General features: G+C 36.7%; 1 protein-coding gene across 3 annotated transcripts in view; it reads right to left on the reverse strand.

Moving 5' to 3' along the window:
* LOC139965848 (putative ATP-dependent RNA helicase TDRD12) overlaps window positions 1-18,798 on the reverse strand; it is a 132,160-nt gene extending 113,362 nt beyond the window's left edge. The window contains exons 1-17 of one of the 3 annotated variants that reach the window (XM_071968627.1): window positions 18,705-18,798; window positions 12,011-12,078; window positions 11,334-11,489; window positions 10,777-10,919; window positions 10,009-10,125; window positions 9,205-9,260; window positions 7,284-7,369; window positions 6,412-6,463; window positions 5,304-5,787; window positions 4,811-4,967; window positions 4,205-4,390; window positions 3,357-3,497; window positions 2,644-2,745; window positions 2,071-2,115; window positions 1,447-1,638; window positions 798-926; window positions 317-437 (exon numbers count right to left, since the gene is read on the reverse strand). In XM_071968627.1, the coding sequence (XP_071824728.1) occupies window positions 317-437; window positions 798-926; window positions 1,447-1,638; window positions 2,071-2,115; window positions 2,644-2,745; window positions 3,357-3,497; window positions 4,205-4,390; window positions 4,811-4,967; window positions 5,304-5,787; window positions 6,412-6,463; window positions 7,284-7,369; window positions 9,205-9,260; window positions 10,009-10,125; window positions 10,777-10,919; window positions 11,334-11,489; window positions 12,011-12,031 (2,188 nt within the window). In that variant the 5' untranslated portion in view covers window positions 12,032-12,078; window positions 18,705-18,798. Of the gene's footprint in view, window positions 1-316; window positions 438-797; window positions 927-1,446; window positions 1,639-2,070; window positions 2,116-2,643; window positions 2,746-3,356; window positions 3,498-4,204; window positions 4,391-4,810; window positions 4,968-5,303; window positions 5,788-6,411; window positions 6,464-7,283; window positions 7,370-9,204; window positions 9,261-10,008; window positions 10,126-10,776; window positions 10,920-11,333; window positions 11,490-12,010; window positions 12,079-16,471; window positions 16,933-18,693 lie in introns of those variants that run through there. The other 2 variants (XM_071968628.1, XM_071968626.1) reach the window with 2 other exon arrangements.
* Between the last annotated feature and the right edge of the window lie 708 nt (window positions 18,799-19,506).

The raw sequence follows: 19,506 nt of genomic DNA on the forward strand, positions 1-19,506 counted from the left end.
ACCAGCCTACCACCGACCACAGGATTTTTAATAACAAACAAGCAAAACAGTCAAGACATGTTTAATAAACTGTAACTCATATAGAGTTATGAGAGTCAAATACACATGGGCAAGAAATGAAAAGATTGAATGGGGAAAACTGCTGGAATAATAAGGGAAAGTAAACTATTGCACTGTGAGAGAGATAAACTATGCACTAAGCTGTGTGTTGGGATAATTGAGGGTAAATCTGGATAAAAAGAGAACCCAATCTGTGCACAGTTAACTGAGTATTGAATGTCAACCTGCAAATCAACTAAAAATACACCCGCTTTACCTAAAACAGGTTGCGAGTCGCTGCGATGACCAGTCTGCCATTCGTATCGTAAATCCTCTAATTGGTGAGAAAGCATCTCTCCAGCAGCTAGCAGGGTGAAACAGCTAGAACACTTCAAAATCTGAGGAATTAATAGAATTTTATACATTTTAGTCCATAAACAGTACTTCTGCTATTCGATTGCTAGGTACATGACTATTAAAGACAGATTTGCTATTACTGTCTACATGTCGCATATGGAATCTGTAAGCACTGCAGAGAAATGGAAATAAAAAAACTACTAATATGGAAATTTTCACACAAATTGATATTTATCAAGATAAAACCAATAGGCAGTTCATGTTTAGTCACATTTCAGATTGAGGGGGCACATTTGTATTGCACTGTTGCCTAGTTTGATATAAGTAGTTACATATGATGAATTACACCAGGCCATATTACTATTTCCTTTTCCACTTGAAGTTAAACAAGATGGAAATACCTTCCTGATATCTCGAGCAGTTTCCTTGGTTGAAGTAAACACCATCACTTTCCCAGTTTCATTCAGACCCGACGTCAGTTTCTCAAGAAGAATGTTGACCCTCTTTGATGGATGGATTAAGACTGCTTTCTGCTCCAAAGAGAAATAGGATTGGTAAAGCATTCTTATCTTCAGTGATTCTACATGACTTTCCATCAAATTTCAAATAGGAAACTCTGCTTTCTGAATTGGCCAAACAGAACTGATTGATGTATCAAACTTGAACAGTCCTAAGTCATCCTTTATTTGACCTGAAATTAATTTTTGAAATTTTTATAGAATCTCACAAACCATGAAACATCTGTTTACACATATATTACTTTCTGGATTGTTGGTGTTTGTATGTTTTGAAAGGTGCAAGAACATCCCAGTGCATGTTTTGATTGCACTTGTAACTACAGCCCTACTTTATTTTGGGTATTTTATTACACCACTTTGTAGTTTCTTCTCACTAATTAAGCTCATGTGAACTTAATCTTATGTATATCATGTTCACTATAATAACAGCTTTAGTTGGTTAAAAATACAAAATCCCCATATATAATTAAGCACTGTAGATGTCACTGACTTGGACAAAAGATTACATAGACCCCAGCAGCCAGCTACTAACCTGATGTACACGACTGTAAACAGCCATTTCAAGGCAATCTGTGATAATCAAGAGTGGATCTGTTAGATACGTCCGCAAGTAAGATCCCATAGCTATAGTCCACTTGTTTGAGAACACCATCAACTGACGCAAACTGTTACGCTTAGGAGTTACTCTCAGTATAGTCCTGAACTTGACCATGAATTCTTTTGTCTACCAGTAAAAAGACATGGGCCACAAAAAAAAAATGAGTTTACAATGAGCAAGTACTCATCGATGGCTTTGGGAGAATATAAGACAGTTAAAAAAATGTCTTCATCACTGTAGAAATAGTTCTTGAAGAATGGACTTGATGTTAGAAGGAAAACAAAACTACCTTTTCATGAGCAAACTCTACACTGTAGGCATAACCCGGAGGAGTGAAAATTATATAATTACCAGTAAATAACACCATTTGAGCCAAAGACCAACACACCAATAACAATCACACAAAAAAACAAAAACAAAGTTCATAACATTCATTCACAACAACAGAACTAGATACTTATGACAATTTAGTGGCAGTGGAATGACAAAAGTAATTTATTTATTAAAACATAAATTAAGATTAAAATATAACCTAAACGACATCGTTAGCGTACTTACAGCCTCTAGGTGATGTTCAAATACATTGTCTGCATCATCAATAACCTGAAACAAAATAAAATAAATTTGACATAGACTGACTGAAGCAAGAACAAATATTTTTAGTAGTTCTTTCTTCTGGTATTTGCATTTCTGTTAAAATTTGTGATCTGATTAATATCCATCCACCAGGATGTTTTCTTAATAAAATATGAAACTTTTAAGACCAATCTGTTTCTTCTTTTCGTTGGGTCTTGCATCTTCAGCATACACTACAAGATATGACTTTACAGCACTGTATACTTAGAAATGAGTTTTAGCAATATTTGAAGTATATTGGCATGTTAATGTTCATATAATTTGTATGGTCATTTGTGTTTAATCTGTTGCCATAGTGACAGACTGATCAATGCTGTCTTCCACTGGGTTTTGATACCATCCCAGAGATCCTTTCTTCCCTTTTGTCTCACCATAGAAATCCCTTAAAAATATCTATGCATAATCATTACATTACACAAAACAATATATATATGGAGAACTAATGAAAGCTGATCAATGACAACAAAGTAAATATCTTCAGACTTTTCACTTTACCAAATGAAAAAGTCTGTTCAGATTCACATGATTTGATACCACTAGCCGAAGAATACAAGGCAGTGTTCCTATGACGATGGGTGCACCATTCACCAGCTGAATCTGCAGAGGTTGAATTAAGATTGAAAACATGATTTAAAATTAATTTACAGTTATTGCTTCCAACCAAACTCACCACTGCTGTCAGTCTGTACATGATCAGACAGTGAATCACAAGGATGTGCACAAGTGAATACTTATTTAATCACAGTAATTGTTAAACAAAGTTGACACATAATATATATCATCAAATTTCACAACCTTACTATGTAACAACTTCTGGAAGTGATAAAAGTAGTTTATCAAATAAAAAGATCAATCATGAAGTTCCCATTAATAACACTGGGAGAAACTACTACACTTTCTCTGATAAGTGTCTTTGCTGACTATCAGTGACTTCAGATGCACAAACTAGATATAACTTGTTAAAACAGAAAGACCGGTCACCGAGTGGTGCCCATCCACTTAATCCAAATATACTCTGGAAGATTACTACTACAAATGGTTGACCAGATTTGTGAATGCTTTGCTAATATCAGTGACATCAGAAGAGTGAAAAACTGGATTCAAGGTGATAACACAGAAAGATCCAACAACCAATTCCTTTCGTCATATTGCTGTGGGAGATACAATGCATGGGATTTACTGTACAATTCATCTTGTTTTATACTTACCTTCTGTTCTTCCTCTGACCCACCTCTGTGCAGCAAAATTGCTCTCAATCTGTCATTGGTGTTGTTTGCATTCAGACAAAGGCACTGCTGGTAAATACTCAAAGCCTTCTGCCAGCTAGATGTGATTACAAGAGAGGTAGGCTGGTGGGAAAAAAAAAAAAAAAAAGTCCAAAGAATGAAATTTATTACATATTCTGAAACTCTGTTCCATATTGTAGACTACGTTATTTTCAGGACGAAAAAACTGAAGTGAACCGTGAAGTTAAAGTGCATCTGATGAAACCAAAAGAAATTTATTGAAAGATTTTTTTGTGTTACATATGACTGGTTGATTGAAATTCATGTTACGCTGCACCTGATGACCAAGGTGTGCAAGAATAACATATGTGACTTTATCTTCACAAATTTAACAACCACCTTTTCAGGGCTATTGTAGGACCAATTACTTCACCTTATTATGACAGTTAGGCTTAATTGTAAGGATATATCTGATTGTGAGTACATTTCCATTAATTAAAGAACACACTTCTTATGCATTTATCCTTTCCTAAGGACATTTCTTTGGCGAGAGTGTGGATACTTGGGTGCACAGTTTATTTAATCTACTTATAAATACTTACATGAGTTCAGCACTTCGGTACATAGGACGTGAGGTTGTGGAAGAGGGTAGGAGGCTACAAACTACCCTTTGTCCAGCTGGTGGTTGCATTATTATATATTCTACTAGCACAAGACATGCAGATATGGTGTCATTACATTCAATGACCAACCCTATCCAAAACTCTGAGTGGAAGAGTTATGGAGGAGTGGGGGCGGGAAGGGAAAAGGGTAGGGTAGGGTAAACTAACCCCATGTCCTGCTGGTAGTTCTGTGTAGGATGACTGCATCATTTCAGATATTACTGGCACTAGGTATGCAAATGCTATATTCTGGTCTTTCGGGGAAACTGCCATTATGTCTCTGCCTCTAGATATGGCTGGCCAACATGCACTTTGGACAAGAGTAACCCCTGTATATCCGAACTTAGAAAGGCACTGGAATAAAAGAACATATGATACAATGTAAATCTTACTTTAGGTGGTTTCATCGATGAGAAGCTATCACAAATTTCACAAAGAAATGTTTCATTTACTTAAAAGCTATCACAAGCAACATTATACACAAAAGTTTACTTTCTTGATGTAAACCAGTGCTGGTGTCAAGTGGATGAAAGTAATGGCATTATAAGCAACAAGACCTAGCATCTAGGGGGGTGTAGGGTGTCTTCCAATGGTTAAATAAAAGCCCACTGTAAATTGGATAGCCACTTGACATGAACAGTGGCATCTCCCACATGCACAAGAAGCTAGATTTATTATCATGATTAAATAACTGCCTATTCAGATGAAACTTAAATTTTGGTTATCTTGAGAGGAAAGGTAAGGAGCTGGTGAAATAACGAGACTTGTTCTTACATGTTTGAGTTTCTCAGGGAATGGACTACACTTGACATCCAGTATAAGCTTTGGTGGCCGTTCTCCGTGAATTAAGACCTTCCTCAAGATTGGCGCAGGGGTTGCAGATGCAGATGTTGCAGTTTTCTCTTTAATAGACAGAAGTTGCTTGCTTAAACTAGTGGAGAGAAGAGAGGGAAGTCACAGCAAAAAATATACAATGACAACACAGTGACTATCATTTTCAAACCACATTACAAGAGTTTCATTGGATCAACTATAATGGTATCCATGGAAACAAATCCAAACTTGAATATAGATTGAAATATAAAACAAAACAATAAGATGAGTCACTAACTATTACTTTGTTGCCTGATAAAAATGCTTATTAACAGATTTGTAAATAACAGGAGAAATGATTATTGTAACCCCCCACCCCCAACCACGCTCACTATCATTAGATTCACTAACCCAAACATTCATGCCCCCTGATTACAAATGTTCACTTTCTTACCTGGCCTGTACCTTTGTACTTGAGAGTAAGAATGGAGCCCTCTGCTCTGGTAGACCACTGGTGGAGGAGACTCCTGCAGGTATGCTAGAAGTCCTTATGGGATCATCTTGAGAACTGTACCCCTCTTCCGATCCAGACATTGTATTAGCAGATCGAGCTTGAGGCTTTTCCGTACTTGACTCACTCATGTTACCATCTGATTGGTCAGATTGCCATTCAGTCTTTGGAAACTGTCCCATCCTTGGGATACCTAACCCAGATAATGGTGTTAACCCAAGACCAGTCCTTGCACCTCCCTCTGAACTTCGTTCTAGGGAATTTTGCAGACGCTTCAATCTCTCTATTGGAGATATGGCGGGCTTTGATGGAATTCTTGTTGGAGGCTCAACACCTCCCTCTGCAGGTTTGTGTGAGGCAGATTCACTGTTATCAGGAGATGGTGCTAAAGGCATCTCCTCACAGCTCACGGTTGCTTCAGGTATGTCTGTATACAAAAATATCAAACTAATTTGAGGTATGCTATCAAAAAGGTTGTTTGTGATACAGGTATCAAATATTAGGTTACAGTAAAAGATGAAGACAAAGTTAATTTTTTGTGGGGGAGGGGGGGGAGGGGAAATAATCAAGGCTAAATATCAAAACATCAAAGCATAACCCATTAATGCCAAAAATATGTAAAATGTAGAAAACCTGATCAAATTATAAAGAAAGCTTTAAGGTGGAAAATGCACCTTTATGCAAATAAGATGTTTACATTTAAAAGCATGACATCATATGATTGGCAGATACATGACTACAAGCCTTGTAGATTAGTATTACATTACTGTAGAAGATCAGTATTAGCCCTAAATATGCTAGAAAGTCAAATAAATGGTCACTCATAATCAAGCTCCACCAAGCATCTTATTGCCACCCTCTAGACATTTCACTCACTGAGACAACGTATTGTTCTGATTCTTTTCACTGTCTGGGAAGAAGACTTCTCTCATAGCTTCACTGATCACGTCAAGCAACTTTACTAGGTCATTTACTTAGCTAGTTAAGGTCTCATTTCAACTAATGAAATCAAACTGGCAAATTCTGAACTTGATGTGATAAACCTACTCACCATTGAGTCTCTTGGCAAACATCTTTTCTACGAGAATGTCATTCACGTTCAGCTAAAAAAGATGGGACAGAAACATGCATTGCATAGCAGCATTTAAAGAGATCACATGACAAGAATGGTAACAATTCAACCTAGCATTAATCAACAAAGAAAGCTTGTGGAACCATAAGGAAACCTGGTTAATATTTTACTTGTATTTTATTTTCTTTAATAACTTTATTTCTATTTTATCATTATAATGTATGGAACTTTAGTAGAATAAATTCTCATTTCATTTATGTCATCCAACTAGCATCTGGTTTTAATCTTAGCAATTTTGCTGAAATGGAATAAATGTTCTCCTTAGAATTATTTTAATACTCTTGATTTTATTATATTCATTCTTGTGTGAGTGTTTTAAATCCCCAGAATGTTGCAAGTAGTCGCCCTATTCCAGTTGGGAGGTGCAACTTGTAATTTGCCAGAACCTTAAGAAATTGCCTGTTTTGTTTGGAGACTAAAGACCAACTTTGCCATGTATCATGCTTTATACTGGTGAAATATCTGAAGACTGATATTTATGACAAGAAATTGGGCAAATTAAAGATTGAAATTCACATATTATTCAAATACATTATGATAATACTTCATAAGAATTTCATTTATCACTTTAATACTTCATGAGAATTTCCATGGCATTTTGCAATTAAAAGTACTGATAAAAATAATTGGAATTATTCTGATACCCTCATTCATTAAATTTTACCACTATCACTATGCCGCCCAACATACACTAATACTGTCTTGACAGAAACTGTCAGACTGTGATAACCAAACTTTTAATATGATATAAATCTAATAGAATGAAAATTCTGCAAAAATTCTACACTTACTAATTCTCCCTGGTGTTTGGCAAATAGTGTTACGTGTTTCACTTGATCGGCATCAATGTGCTTCACATGACATTGCAAAGGTTTACCTGATGAAGAAATGGAACCCATAATGATTTGTAAAATGAGAAATAAATTAATCAATCAATTAAAGTCAGTAGAAACAAAAGAAACAGTAACTAAAGAAGAAATGAAGTACAAGGGCCAGTGGTGGATCCAGGATATCACAGAGGAGGGGTTGTGGCCCTAGGGTCATTGAAGACAACTCCCCATGTAGGGGGTTCTGGGGTCATCTTGCCCCATAAAATATTAAAGCTGTGGTAATAAATATTTTAACACTTTTTGTGAGATTGAAAAGGAGAGGGTGAACTCCCCCACCCCCCCGCCCCCCAGATCTGCACCTGACAGCTGTTACTAACAGCAGGATTCTTCCTTCATAGTTCAGTTGCTGCTTAAAGGAAGCTACTCTGGGTTGCTTTACAAAAATTGTTACTGTTTTTTTTACTCTCAAATCACTTAAAATGTAGATCATTACCTTGGCCAGTCAAGTGTCATCTCAAACAATGGAGTGACAGTTGATATTGTCAAAAAAATATCTATGTTGCTTTTCTTCATGTGGTTTCTACTTATAGAGAGACTTGTTGGGATGAAACGTTTGATGAAATGTTGAATGTTTGATAATGAATGTTTGATGAAATGAAATGTTTGATGCAATGTTGTGATGAAGTGTTTGGATGAAATGGGACAAAATGTTGAAATCAATCAATGCTTGATCACAAAATATCATCTTCATGAAAGTTTGTGGGAGTGATCTATTACAATCTAATAAAATAACCCAAATGCAAGACATGCTAGAAAATGAAATGCAGACTGTACTTTATAAAACTGATGAAGGGATGCACAGACCTGCCCAGTGGTCATATTAAAATGGTAAACTGATGAAGGGATGCACAGACCTGCCCAGTGGTCATATTAAAATGGTAAACTGATGAAGGGATGCACAGACCTGCCCAGTGGTCATATTAAAATGGTAAACTGATGAAGGGATGCACAGACCTGCCCAGTGGTCATATTAAAATGGTAAACTGATGAAGGGATGCACAGACCTGCCCAGTGGTCATATTAAAATGGTAAACTGATGAAGGGATGCACAGACCTGCCCAGTGGTCATATTAAAATGGTAAACTGATGAAGGGATGCACAGACCTGCCCAGTGGTCATATTAAAATGGTAAACTGATGAAGGGATGCACAGACCTGCCCAGTGGTCATATTAAAATGGTAAACTGATGAAGGGATGCACAGACCTGCCCAGTGGTCATATTAAACTGGTAAACTGATGAAGGGATGCACAGACCTGCCCAGTGGTCATATTAAAATGGTAAACTGATGAAGGGATGCACAGACCTGCCCAGTGGTCATATTAAAATGGTAAACTGATGAAGGGATGCACAGACCTGCCCAGTGGTCATATTAAAATGGTAAACTGATGAAGGGATGCACAGACCTGCCCAGTGGTCATATTAAAATGGTAAACTGATGAAGGGATGCACAGACCTGCCCAGTGGTCATATTAAAATGGTAGTCTGTTCTTTACAATTTCAGATTTACACAGAATTCCTTTCTGCATGATTTTGTTTGAAGATGCAAGTAGTATACGGAACTGGATTTAAAGGTGAAATTGCAAATTTTATGTGGAAAGTGATTTAAATCAGGTTGGACTGAAAAGGCAAGAAATCTGTACAGATTTAGGATATCTGTTTGTAGATAAATAAATAATTAGTCTGTACTCATAGCAAACAATGGAAGGATGGACAGCAATTGCGATTGGGGCTGTCATTCATGTCCACTTATGAATTCATCCTATGGACACCACGTCCCTTTCTTGATAATCACAAGACAACACAATTTTAACAAAATATTACCTTTGATTAACTTTCCAAAATATTCAACAGCAGCTGTATCATATTTAACAGTTGGTCTGGATAAGGAAATGAAAATATTGCATAAAAGTTTAAGAGGTAGACAACCATACCTCCAGAATCTTTTCCAAAGTAAGCATATATCAGACAAGAAAGTCACACACAGAATGTCAAAATGTACAATGTTTTTCTCTCTTTTCTCTTTTTGCTGTACCTCCATCAAATATAACAATTGTTTAACCTGGTATAACTATTACAGGTAGTTTGTACTTATAAACTAATAAATGAAGCTGATAATTCTGGCAATTCATATTTACAATTAGCATCACTTACCTGTCCCCACTATACATTCATACTCCCATCAATCAAGTCGACTTAAACTTTTTCTCAGTTTTCTGAGTTCACACTGAAAAAGTTTGTAATACTTCTCAATCCAAACGATGCCATAACAATGTAATTCAATATCTTCAAATAATTTAAAACTAAACCATTTTGTTTTAGATTTGACCAATTTGCTCTTTGTATTTGATTAATACTGATACTGATATGAAAGTGGATGGATTACGAAATGTTGCCAATCAAATTTCATTCATTTATCACTCACCGATTAATATCCAGATGGGTATTTCCAATTGATCAACAATGTTTGATCAATGTTTGACTAGACTCGAAGAACTTCCTTAAGCTAACTAAATATTGAATGCTTCACACCATTTTGGAGTTTTTATTAACTGTTGATTCCAGCTTAGTTAAAGGCAAACTATTCAGGACAAAAGGGTATAGGAGGCTAGGCTTTTAAACACTTACCTCATTTCTGCACCATCAATGAATGATACCGACATGGTAATAGGCTGTATACAATGAAGGGTAAATTCCTGGACTTGTGGAGGAATCTTACGGAAATGATCTGGGATTTCTCTCATTCTGTGACAAAGAGGAAACAATCAATTAAGACTGTAAATTCCACAAAAAAAAACATGAATTAGTTTTGTTAAGTCTCAAAGTGGAGGTGCCAACAAAAGAGGGTTGAATTTCTACAAAACATCTTTTACATCAGCAAATAAACCAGTAGATGGTGGAAAGAACGGGAAGGCATTTAATTCCCTAATAATCCCATGTATGCCAGTAAGCATTATAAGCCACACTACAGTATCTCATCTTATTTTGTATTAAGCAACACTGAAGCTCATTGTGACCTGATATATGGTGTACTCATACTAAATATGGACTTCAAATTATCCTTCAAAAATAATCTTGATGAAGATTACTAACATCAAAAACCATTTGACTTCACTTTGCTTGAATGTCAGGTTGTGAAAATGGTATGAATACCTCACTGCATTATATCACACACTCTGCACATCCTGGACTTTAGAAATGTACAGAAGATTTGTTTCAAATATACATGTCAATATCGCAACAGTTACAAACATCAACTCCTGACTCGACAAAATCTAAAAAACCAGAAATAAGGTCTCCCTATTTCCTTTTAAAAACAAGAAAAGAAAAAGAACAAGGGTTTTGACCTATTTATTTACATGGTAATTAGTTAAATTAATATCCAAATTAACATACTGGCTGTGAGGTACTAATATTGTGTCTGCACGGTCCACCAGGTAGCAACACGACTTTGATCCACTTGTTGTACGAAGGACTGTCTCCACGGTGCAACGATACCAGTGGGACTCGTGCCCCTCTTTCCGTTTTACCAAATACATCTAAAGCAATGAGAAAAATACAACCAACCAAAATAATAAAATAGAAAATGTGTTGCACATGCAAATACAATCTACCAATGCCAACAAAAAGAGAAACAATATTTCAGATGGTTATCACCTTTTATTGTTCATTTCGTCTGCAAACCTCAATCATATACGATATAATCAAATGGTTCCAAAGTTTTAAGTTTCTACATGCATGTTATTCAGGCCTGTGGTCATGATAATTCTGAAGAAAACAGCAACACAACTTTGTAAACTTTTACCAAAAGGCATCTTTGTAGTTTACAAAAGTTGCACATATCGTAGTTCTTGAATGCTGGCAGGGTTTATGTTAAGACCAAGATATGAAAACCAAACTGAAATTGCAGGACTCATGAGTGCTCAGTAACACTGCTGAGTTATCTTTCCTACCTGTCCTTTTAAAGGTGACAGAACGTGGATATCGACATACTGGCTGGAATTACAAATGTTCTGTATCTCTTGGTCCATTCTCTGAAACTCTTGCATATCTGAGGACATCTGTGATCCAGGTATCTCCCTTGCTTTAAAGGACCCCGGGGAGTCAACCTGTGAAGGAAAAGGAGTAGGTTGTATTATGATATATACAAAAAAAAAATCAGTAGTCCAATGGTTTCTTAAATACCTTTATTGTATTAATATTGAGGTAGTCAGGGCCAGAAAAAAATCTATTGTACCAATGGCTTTTACTATAGGTTCTCCTCATTTTGCAAGAGACATGATGAGGTCTCTCTTAAGAAAGGGAGCCTACAAAGGTGGTAATGAATTTTGTTATACTGTTAGTGACCTATGAATGAATCAACGTTTCATATTTTCTATTTCTCTTTTAGTCTTTGAAGACATTGCAAGACAGGACGCTGCACTACAGGTGCCTTTTTAAATTTATATTTTGCAAATACTCTGTTTAATTTTACTCATACAAGTTTAATACCAGTGCCCACAAACTGTTAACAACCATATCCCTGACTCATTTTCAATATTGGGTCATGCTATGAGGAGAGTACAAACAGAGCTATTAAATCCCTCTGCATATCCACCATCATTATTGATTCTAAGCCTACTAACAGTACCTTTAAAACCTGTATGTCCATTTCTTCTGAAATCTGCAGTCTCTGGGATTGTAAATTCAAAAAGTCATCTGTAAATTCAAAGATATATTATCAATGTCATTAAATCCTTGTCAGAATCTTGCTAAATGATGACTCCAAGCACTACTGAAGATAAGCACTACATAGATTATGTTAAGGGTAAGCCTAACTTAGGCTATATTAGGCCAGTAACTGCAAGTTTTTGGCCCAAGTTGGTTTTTTTCACCCTTAAAATATGGTAGTTTCCCTGTTCAGTTACTTAAATGAATAAAAGGGAAACCTTAGACAATAGAAAAGAGCAACAAAATTGATAGCTAGAACAGGATTCGAACCAGTGGCCTCTGAGCTATCCAGTCCTTAGTAGGTGGAAATCCCCATATGTATAGCTATTTCTTTGCAGGGGCTCCAGTTAGAAGCCACAACGCCTTGCATACCATGTTACTAGGGATCATGCCCCAGTTTTATTCAATGCAGACCAGAAAGCAGCAGGGAAGGGATTTTATGAGAAATTCAGCTCTATAAATATAAGTAAATGAAAACTGGAAAATAGACTGATGGAAGGGAGCAAAGAAATTTAGAATGTTGGGCTTGAAACCCAGAGGTCACAGGTTCAAGTCCCGATCTAGCCATAAATTTAGAATGCTGTGCTTGAAACCCAGAGGTCACAGGTTCAACTCCCGATCTAGCCATAAATTTAGAATGCTGTGCTTGAAACCCAGAGGTCACAGGTTCAAGTCCCGATCTAACCATACGTTTCTTTGCTCTTAGCCATTGTAGTTTGTGCCAAGGCGGAAACCACCTTTGTCTATAGCAGAAACTACAGTTTTCTGTAAGGTATGGAAGATCCTGAATGTCTGTTGGAACAAACATAAACTGAAGTGGAATATGAAATATCAACAGCTTTTTTCCAGTAGTAGGCCTAGTACTAGCTTTCCCTCAGTCTTAGTTGAAGCTAAAGGCTGGTAGTAGTGGTGCTTCTTTAGCAAAGAAAGCAAATGATTTCTTTCTTTCACTTTTTAATTATGAAATGTTATCGTTTCATAGACAGGCCTATAGGTATTCAATGCATGCATGTCATTTTTAATTTTTGTTTTATGTGTTATTGTTAATGTGTTGTAAGATAGTCTAGACTAACTCTAAATATGCTATTATATGCAGTTTTAAAACTATTTCTTTGTGTGCTAAGGGTAGGCCTGTATTTAAAAACGGCCAAACAATGAATCAAGCCAAGCAATTAATGTCAGACGCCCCCTATTGTTCTCTAACTTATGATTCCATAAATACACCATCTGATGGTCTAAAGGCCTAACAATTGAGTTTGTGAAGACACAGGTAACTACTCAGGCCAGTCGTAACCCTCACTATTGTTAAGGCAACATGGTCGAAATTTGGAAGATGTCATAACAATGAACCCACTGTTCTGCATTTTCACTGTAATTGATCCAGCTGCATCTGAGAATATTCCAGCAGACTGACTGTTGGTGACATGAACTGAGCATTGTTACATTGTGTGCGTGGGGGGGGCTCAGACAGTGAAAGGCATTGTTTCACCTTAATCATAGTAAAATGACTGTGGAATGCTGTATAGGCCTAAATGTGTATTCTAATTTGGATGAGAGAACGACCAGGGAGTTGTTATACGTACTACTTGGAATGACCTGTTATAATTGGTATCTGTCGGACATGTTGGAAATTTTTACACTCATTGAAGGTTTACCTCTGCACTGTAGGCAAACAAATTCATAAATCTTTTGCTCGGCCAAGTGCAAAGGCTGTGGTGCTGATGTACATTTTTAGTTATTTTCACCAATGTAATGCATTATGGTAATTCAATATGACATATGTATGGGTGTAATATTCTTCACCTTTGGATATATTTTGTTTGGACATGCCCTCTCCTCCCAAGATCACCAGTAACTTTGGTTTTGACAGAAGTGTGACACAGTAGCAGATGATTCAGATGGGGGGGGGGGGGTATTGGTGGGGAGATAGCAAGCCCATATTAGTTACAAAACAGAAAAATATAAGAAACCAAAAAGGGAAAAAGATACAAGAAAAGAGAACTGACATGTGGTTCCAAATGTTTACTCTTTTAATGTCAAATTGAAGATTACCAACCACTCCCAGTCGGCTTAACTCACAGCAACCAGTCTGGCACTAATAATTGGTACAATTTTTCCTACCATCATATTTTGTCAGAGTACAGCCTACTGCAGGAACAGTGTATGTGTTTGACTGACCAGATCTGACTGAAACTTTATATTGTGAAACCTTGCAATGGATCCATTGTGGGAGAGGGAATTGGGTTTAATGCCCCCTCCCAATCCTCTTATGTATTTTATTTTTGTGAACATTTTTACAATGTCAAGGCTGATATTACGGTGTGACTGAAATAATAACTTGCCATAAATTTATTGTAGCCATATGTTGAAAACAACATCCACAAATCATGTTTTATTTCGGAGAAGTGATCTTATAATTTAGTGAACTTTTAAGAATGTATATATATGGCAAAACTAATGTGAGGCTTTGTGAGCGAATTCATCACATCAGCCATACAGAAAATTACTCCCTTTTATTATTTATGATAATTTTTATACAGTGGCCAAACACATTGTTTTACAAAAACATTGAATTTGATGAGTATTACTGTACATAGGTTGCCACTGTAGTATTGAATTGAATTGAATTTATTTGCTACATTCCATATTTTACATTTTGAACATTATAGGATAGATATAGATGGTATCAAATACAGTAAACAGTAAAATATAGAGTAATGAAAATATATATGTGAGATGGAAGTAGAGGAACCAGAAATAAGTGGATACTTTCCTGGTATGGTCCCTTTGTAACAAAGAAAATGCAAAGTATATCACCCATCCCACCACCCCCCCTCTCCCCCCCCCCAACAAACCCAACAAAGTCAAAATCTTATGAAAAGAGAAAGAAAGAAACATAAGAGAAAAAAAAAACAGGAAGTACAACTAAGATGGATTGCTATGCAGTAGGTATTGTTTTAGTTTTTGCTTAAAAGTATTGAGTGTTGGAGAAATTTTTAACGACATGATTAAGAGAATTCCAAAAGGGTACACCTGTGCTACGAATTTGAGAATGGTTAAGACTAGTTCTAGAGTAAGGATGGTGTAGCATATTCATTGAACGAGTGTACATAAATATCCCCAGTTGGTACTTGTACAAATCATATAAAGTTAATGTATTGGAGTCTATAAAGAGAGGAGCAGTATGAGAGATGTAATGAGTCTGGTTTATATTGCGGATAACAAGTTTCTGTAACTTAAATAAACTGTTAAGTAGAGTTGACTGTGTATTGCCCCAGACAAGAAGACTATAGTTGAGATGGGGAAGCACAAGAGCATTATACAGGGTAAAAAGTGACTTCTTATGTAAAAAATTCTTTAGTCTATTGATCACACCATTGGATTTGGAAAGCTTCTTGCTGACCTCGGAGATGTGTTGTTTCCAAGTCAACTTATCATCTAAAATGTAGCATGAGGTGAAGCTTCAACTTGATGCCCATCCAGTATAACATTAATGTTACTAGAGTCTTTGACCTTGTTATCAAAATCAGTAATTTTGTTTTTAGATTATTAAGAGAAAGTTTATTTGTTCTGAGCCAGTCAGAAATGTTTGAGAAATCACTAGCAGCTTCAGCAAGAGTATCACGTAAGTTCTTATTTTGTAGGCATACTGTGGTATCGTCAGCAAACAAGATAAAAGTTGAGTTCCCAGAGGACTTATAAATATCATTTATATAGAGAATAAACAATAGGGGTCCTAGTATAGAACCCTGCGGTACACCAATATTACATAGGAGACGATCTGAGTGGGAACTATTATACTGTACATAATTACATCGATTTTGGAGATAACTTTTAAACCAGTTATGGGCGGTACCACGAACACCATAGGCAAACAATTTATTTAATAAGATACGATGATCAATGGTATCAAAAGCCTTAGAAAGATCAATGAATATGGCAGCAGTTGTGAGCCTATTGTCCAAACCTCTTGAAATTTTATCTATGAGACTTAAAGCAGCCATATAAGTAGAATGTTTATTGCGAAAACCACATTGGTTTGTATATAGGATTTTATGTTTTGTAATAAACTTATAAAGTCTATCATATGCAAGACGTTCAATGATTTTAGAAATGACAGGCAACACAGATATTGGTCTGTAATTTGAGAAATGCTTAGGGTTCCCAGACTTAACAATTGGAATTACCTTCGCAATTTTCAGCTCTGACGAAAAACTCCACTTGAAAATGACAAATTGATAATATGGGTTAGTGGTATTCACTAAAACAGTGTCACAACAGATACCTAAATTGTATACAAAAACACCCAACACTCATGACTCGTAGAGTAACTACTGTTCATATCCTGTAACACATGTTAGTAACACAAAGTAGTACTTACTGATGCACAGTTGTGGGAGAAGAGTTGCTGTACCAATCATTGAGTGCGAGTTCTTTAATACGCGATTCTAAAATGAAGTCGTATCTAGTCATTTTTTGCTATAAGTAGGTCTACGGATATACTCCAAAATGGCTTTTCTTTGTTCTCTTCATGACGAATCGGCGTTATTTAAAGAGAGGTGTGGAATGGAATCAAGAGGTACTGTACCTGCTTTACTTCAAACACATAGCTAGTACAGCAACTACTCGTGCCATCTGTAACACATGTTACTACTGTTCATGTCCCACAACCATGCATCAGTAAGTACTGCTTTGTGTTCGTAACATAGTAACATGTGTTACAGGTGGCAGCAGTAGTTACCATACTAGCTATGAGTATCGGCTGACAATAAATGCTAAATAATATGATAATGGTTGAAATAATTTGGCTAGTTTTACATGCTTGTTTATATTTGGGATTAGGGTTGCAAGAGCAACTGGTAATGGGACACAAGTCATGTAATAATATCTACAGGTACACTATATTTAGTGCCCCGAGTTTGAGTCACTCCAAGATTAATGTATGTCGTCCAGTTACAGAGTTGTTGACAATTCATAATCATGGACGTTAAATATGAATCTAAGAGACTGACTTCAGTCAGCTTGCGGCTTTGATAAGCCTATGAATATGATGGCTTCTTCTAGATCGTGCTTGCAGGAGGTTCTAAAATACATATATACATACATACATAGGCCTATAGGTCCTTTATTTACTGGAAAGAGGGCAGAATTGGACGTTACAACCGTGTAGTCATCCCACCCTGTGCAGGTTGGTGCATAAGGGACATGTTTCCATCAGAGGATTGTCACTACACAGGATTTAAAGTCGCAGAAACTATCGTCCCCCACTCACTTGCAAGTTGCTCGGCCTACTTAGTCTTAGTTATTAGTACCTTCTCTGGTATCCAGTCAAAACGTCCCTTTACCAAAATGTCCCCGCTTTTTTAAGACCAAAACGTCCCCGCTTTTTACCAAAACGTCCCGCAGTCAAAACGTCCCCGTGAGTCAAAACGTCCCCGCTTTTATAATCAATTGGAATGCATGTGTGGATGTTTTTAGTTCAAATCAAAGAGTAAGGATAAGTATAGTTTAGGTTGAAAACACAGTTTTTAGGAGTGGGAAGTGCACGCCGGGTATGAGGGCGGAAACATTTTTGAGTATAATTTTCTGAGGTAAGATACTAGAATGCAAGAGGGCTGTAGGCAGTGTAGGGTAATAGGTTTTATTTTAAACACGAGTTGGTTTCTGAATGAATATATACGATATTGAGGGAAGGGAATATAAAAGAATTTTTGTTTTGTTTACCCGTACATCAAGTTACTTTTGGAATATGCGAGACGGACTGGATGAAAGTGATATATAATTTCCTACAGCACATAAGTTTATATATTTTTTTCTGAAGACACTTTATATTTTTGAGGTTCTTTATTGTTTGCCTATTTTGCTACCCTTTTCCAGAATTTGTTCTGCCTTCTTATTTTTTGATGGTATAGAAGGGGGACTACGGCTAAAGCCCCCAGCCCCCTTTCCCGTCTCTGCCCTAAACGATATATCCTTCATGATTTATTTAGCGGCTGTAATCCTGTAATCCAACTTGCATGCCGATAACTTAGCCAAATAATAACTTAACATTAATATAAATTAACAACTGTGAATGAATGTATTAGACGGGGACGGTTTGACTTACGGGGACGTTTTAACCAACGGGGACGTTTTGACCAACGGGGACGTTTTGACCAAAAGCGGGGACGTTTTGGTACGGGGACGTTTTGGTAAAGGGACGTTTTGACTGGTAACCCCTTCTCTTAGTTACTGTAGAGAAGTTAATCAACTTAACTGAATGGGAGGGTAGTCTATACTTGTATTCTTCCCGTTGTACTTAGATATTGACCGAAAGTTACCGTAACTGCTCCTCGGTTACTGTAGGCCTACGGTATAATAGGCTAACCTTAAACGTATTCCTCGTAGTGCTTAGTCCTAGGACCTAGGCTACATGTGAATTGTTGGTCATCACGTTATGCCTGACTGTAGTGTTACTGTTAGTAATAGTACTAGGCCTAGCCTTAGTTAGCGTTAGGCCGCAGTTTCCAACAAAACAGATTTCGACGCCTGCCGACTTGAAAACTTATTCCTCGAACAAGTTATAATGTAGAACTCTCTTCCCAGTTAGAGTTGTTTTAGTACCTAGATTTTACCTAACTTTGATCTGAGGTACGGGATTTCGAAAACCGTGGCTAAGAAGGACAGTAACTAATAGCAGTCTCTATGGGCGGCCAATTGGGTGAAAAAAATACAACGATGAAACAAATGACCAAGAAAGAAAATTGAAATAGGAGAAATATGCAAAATGAAACAAACATATGTAATACCAATTTAAAAATTGTAAAAGGCTGCACTTAAAAAGAGAAATAAAAATAACAAGACAATGATGTAGCGAAACATATTAAACACATGCAACCGAAGGATAAACAAGGAGCAAAGGGAAGACAAAATTGATCCACTTGTCAGAAGAAAAAGGTCAATCGCCACCATAAAAAAGATGTATTGTAAGCAAAAGAACATTCGCACGAAATCAAAACGAACGCTCACACGCGAAACGAACAAGTGCTCAGAATAAAAACAACAAGCACTGGCGGATCCAAGGGGGGCAAGGGGGCCATGCCCCACCCCCCAAAGGTGAGCCAAAAAGTGTTTCCGAACATCCGCTAAATCATATGATTGGAAATTACAAAAAATCGAGATGAATAGCAGTGGTAGACTAGTCTAAACCTTTTCGTTTTCTGGTTTAAAATTAAATGCAGAGCTCCCAACTGACCCGCAATTCGCGGGAATTAGACCCGCATTCTAACACCCAAACCCGCTGACCCCGCACAAGCGTCCGAAAAAACCGCATTGTAATTGTCAAGTATACAAAAACAAAATTGCATCAATTTTTGACTTAGCAACCATCATTTCTTTAGCATTTAGCATAATAGAGTATAAAACCTCCTTTACAGC

This window comes from Apostichopus japonicus, chromosome 3, assembly GCF_037975245.1.
Source record: "Apostichopus japonicus isolate 1M-3 chromosome 3, ASM3797524v1, whole genome shotgun sequence".
Taxonomy (NCBI): Eukaryota; Metazoa; Echinodermata; class Holothuroidea; order Aspidochirotida; family Stichopodidae; genus Apostichopus; species Apostichopus japonicus.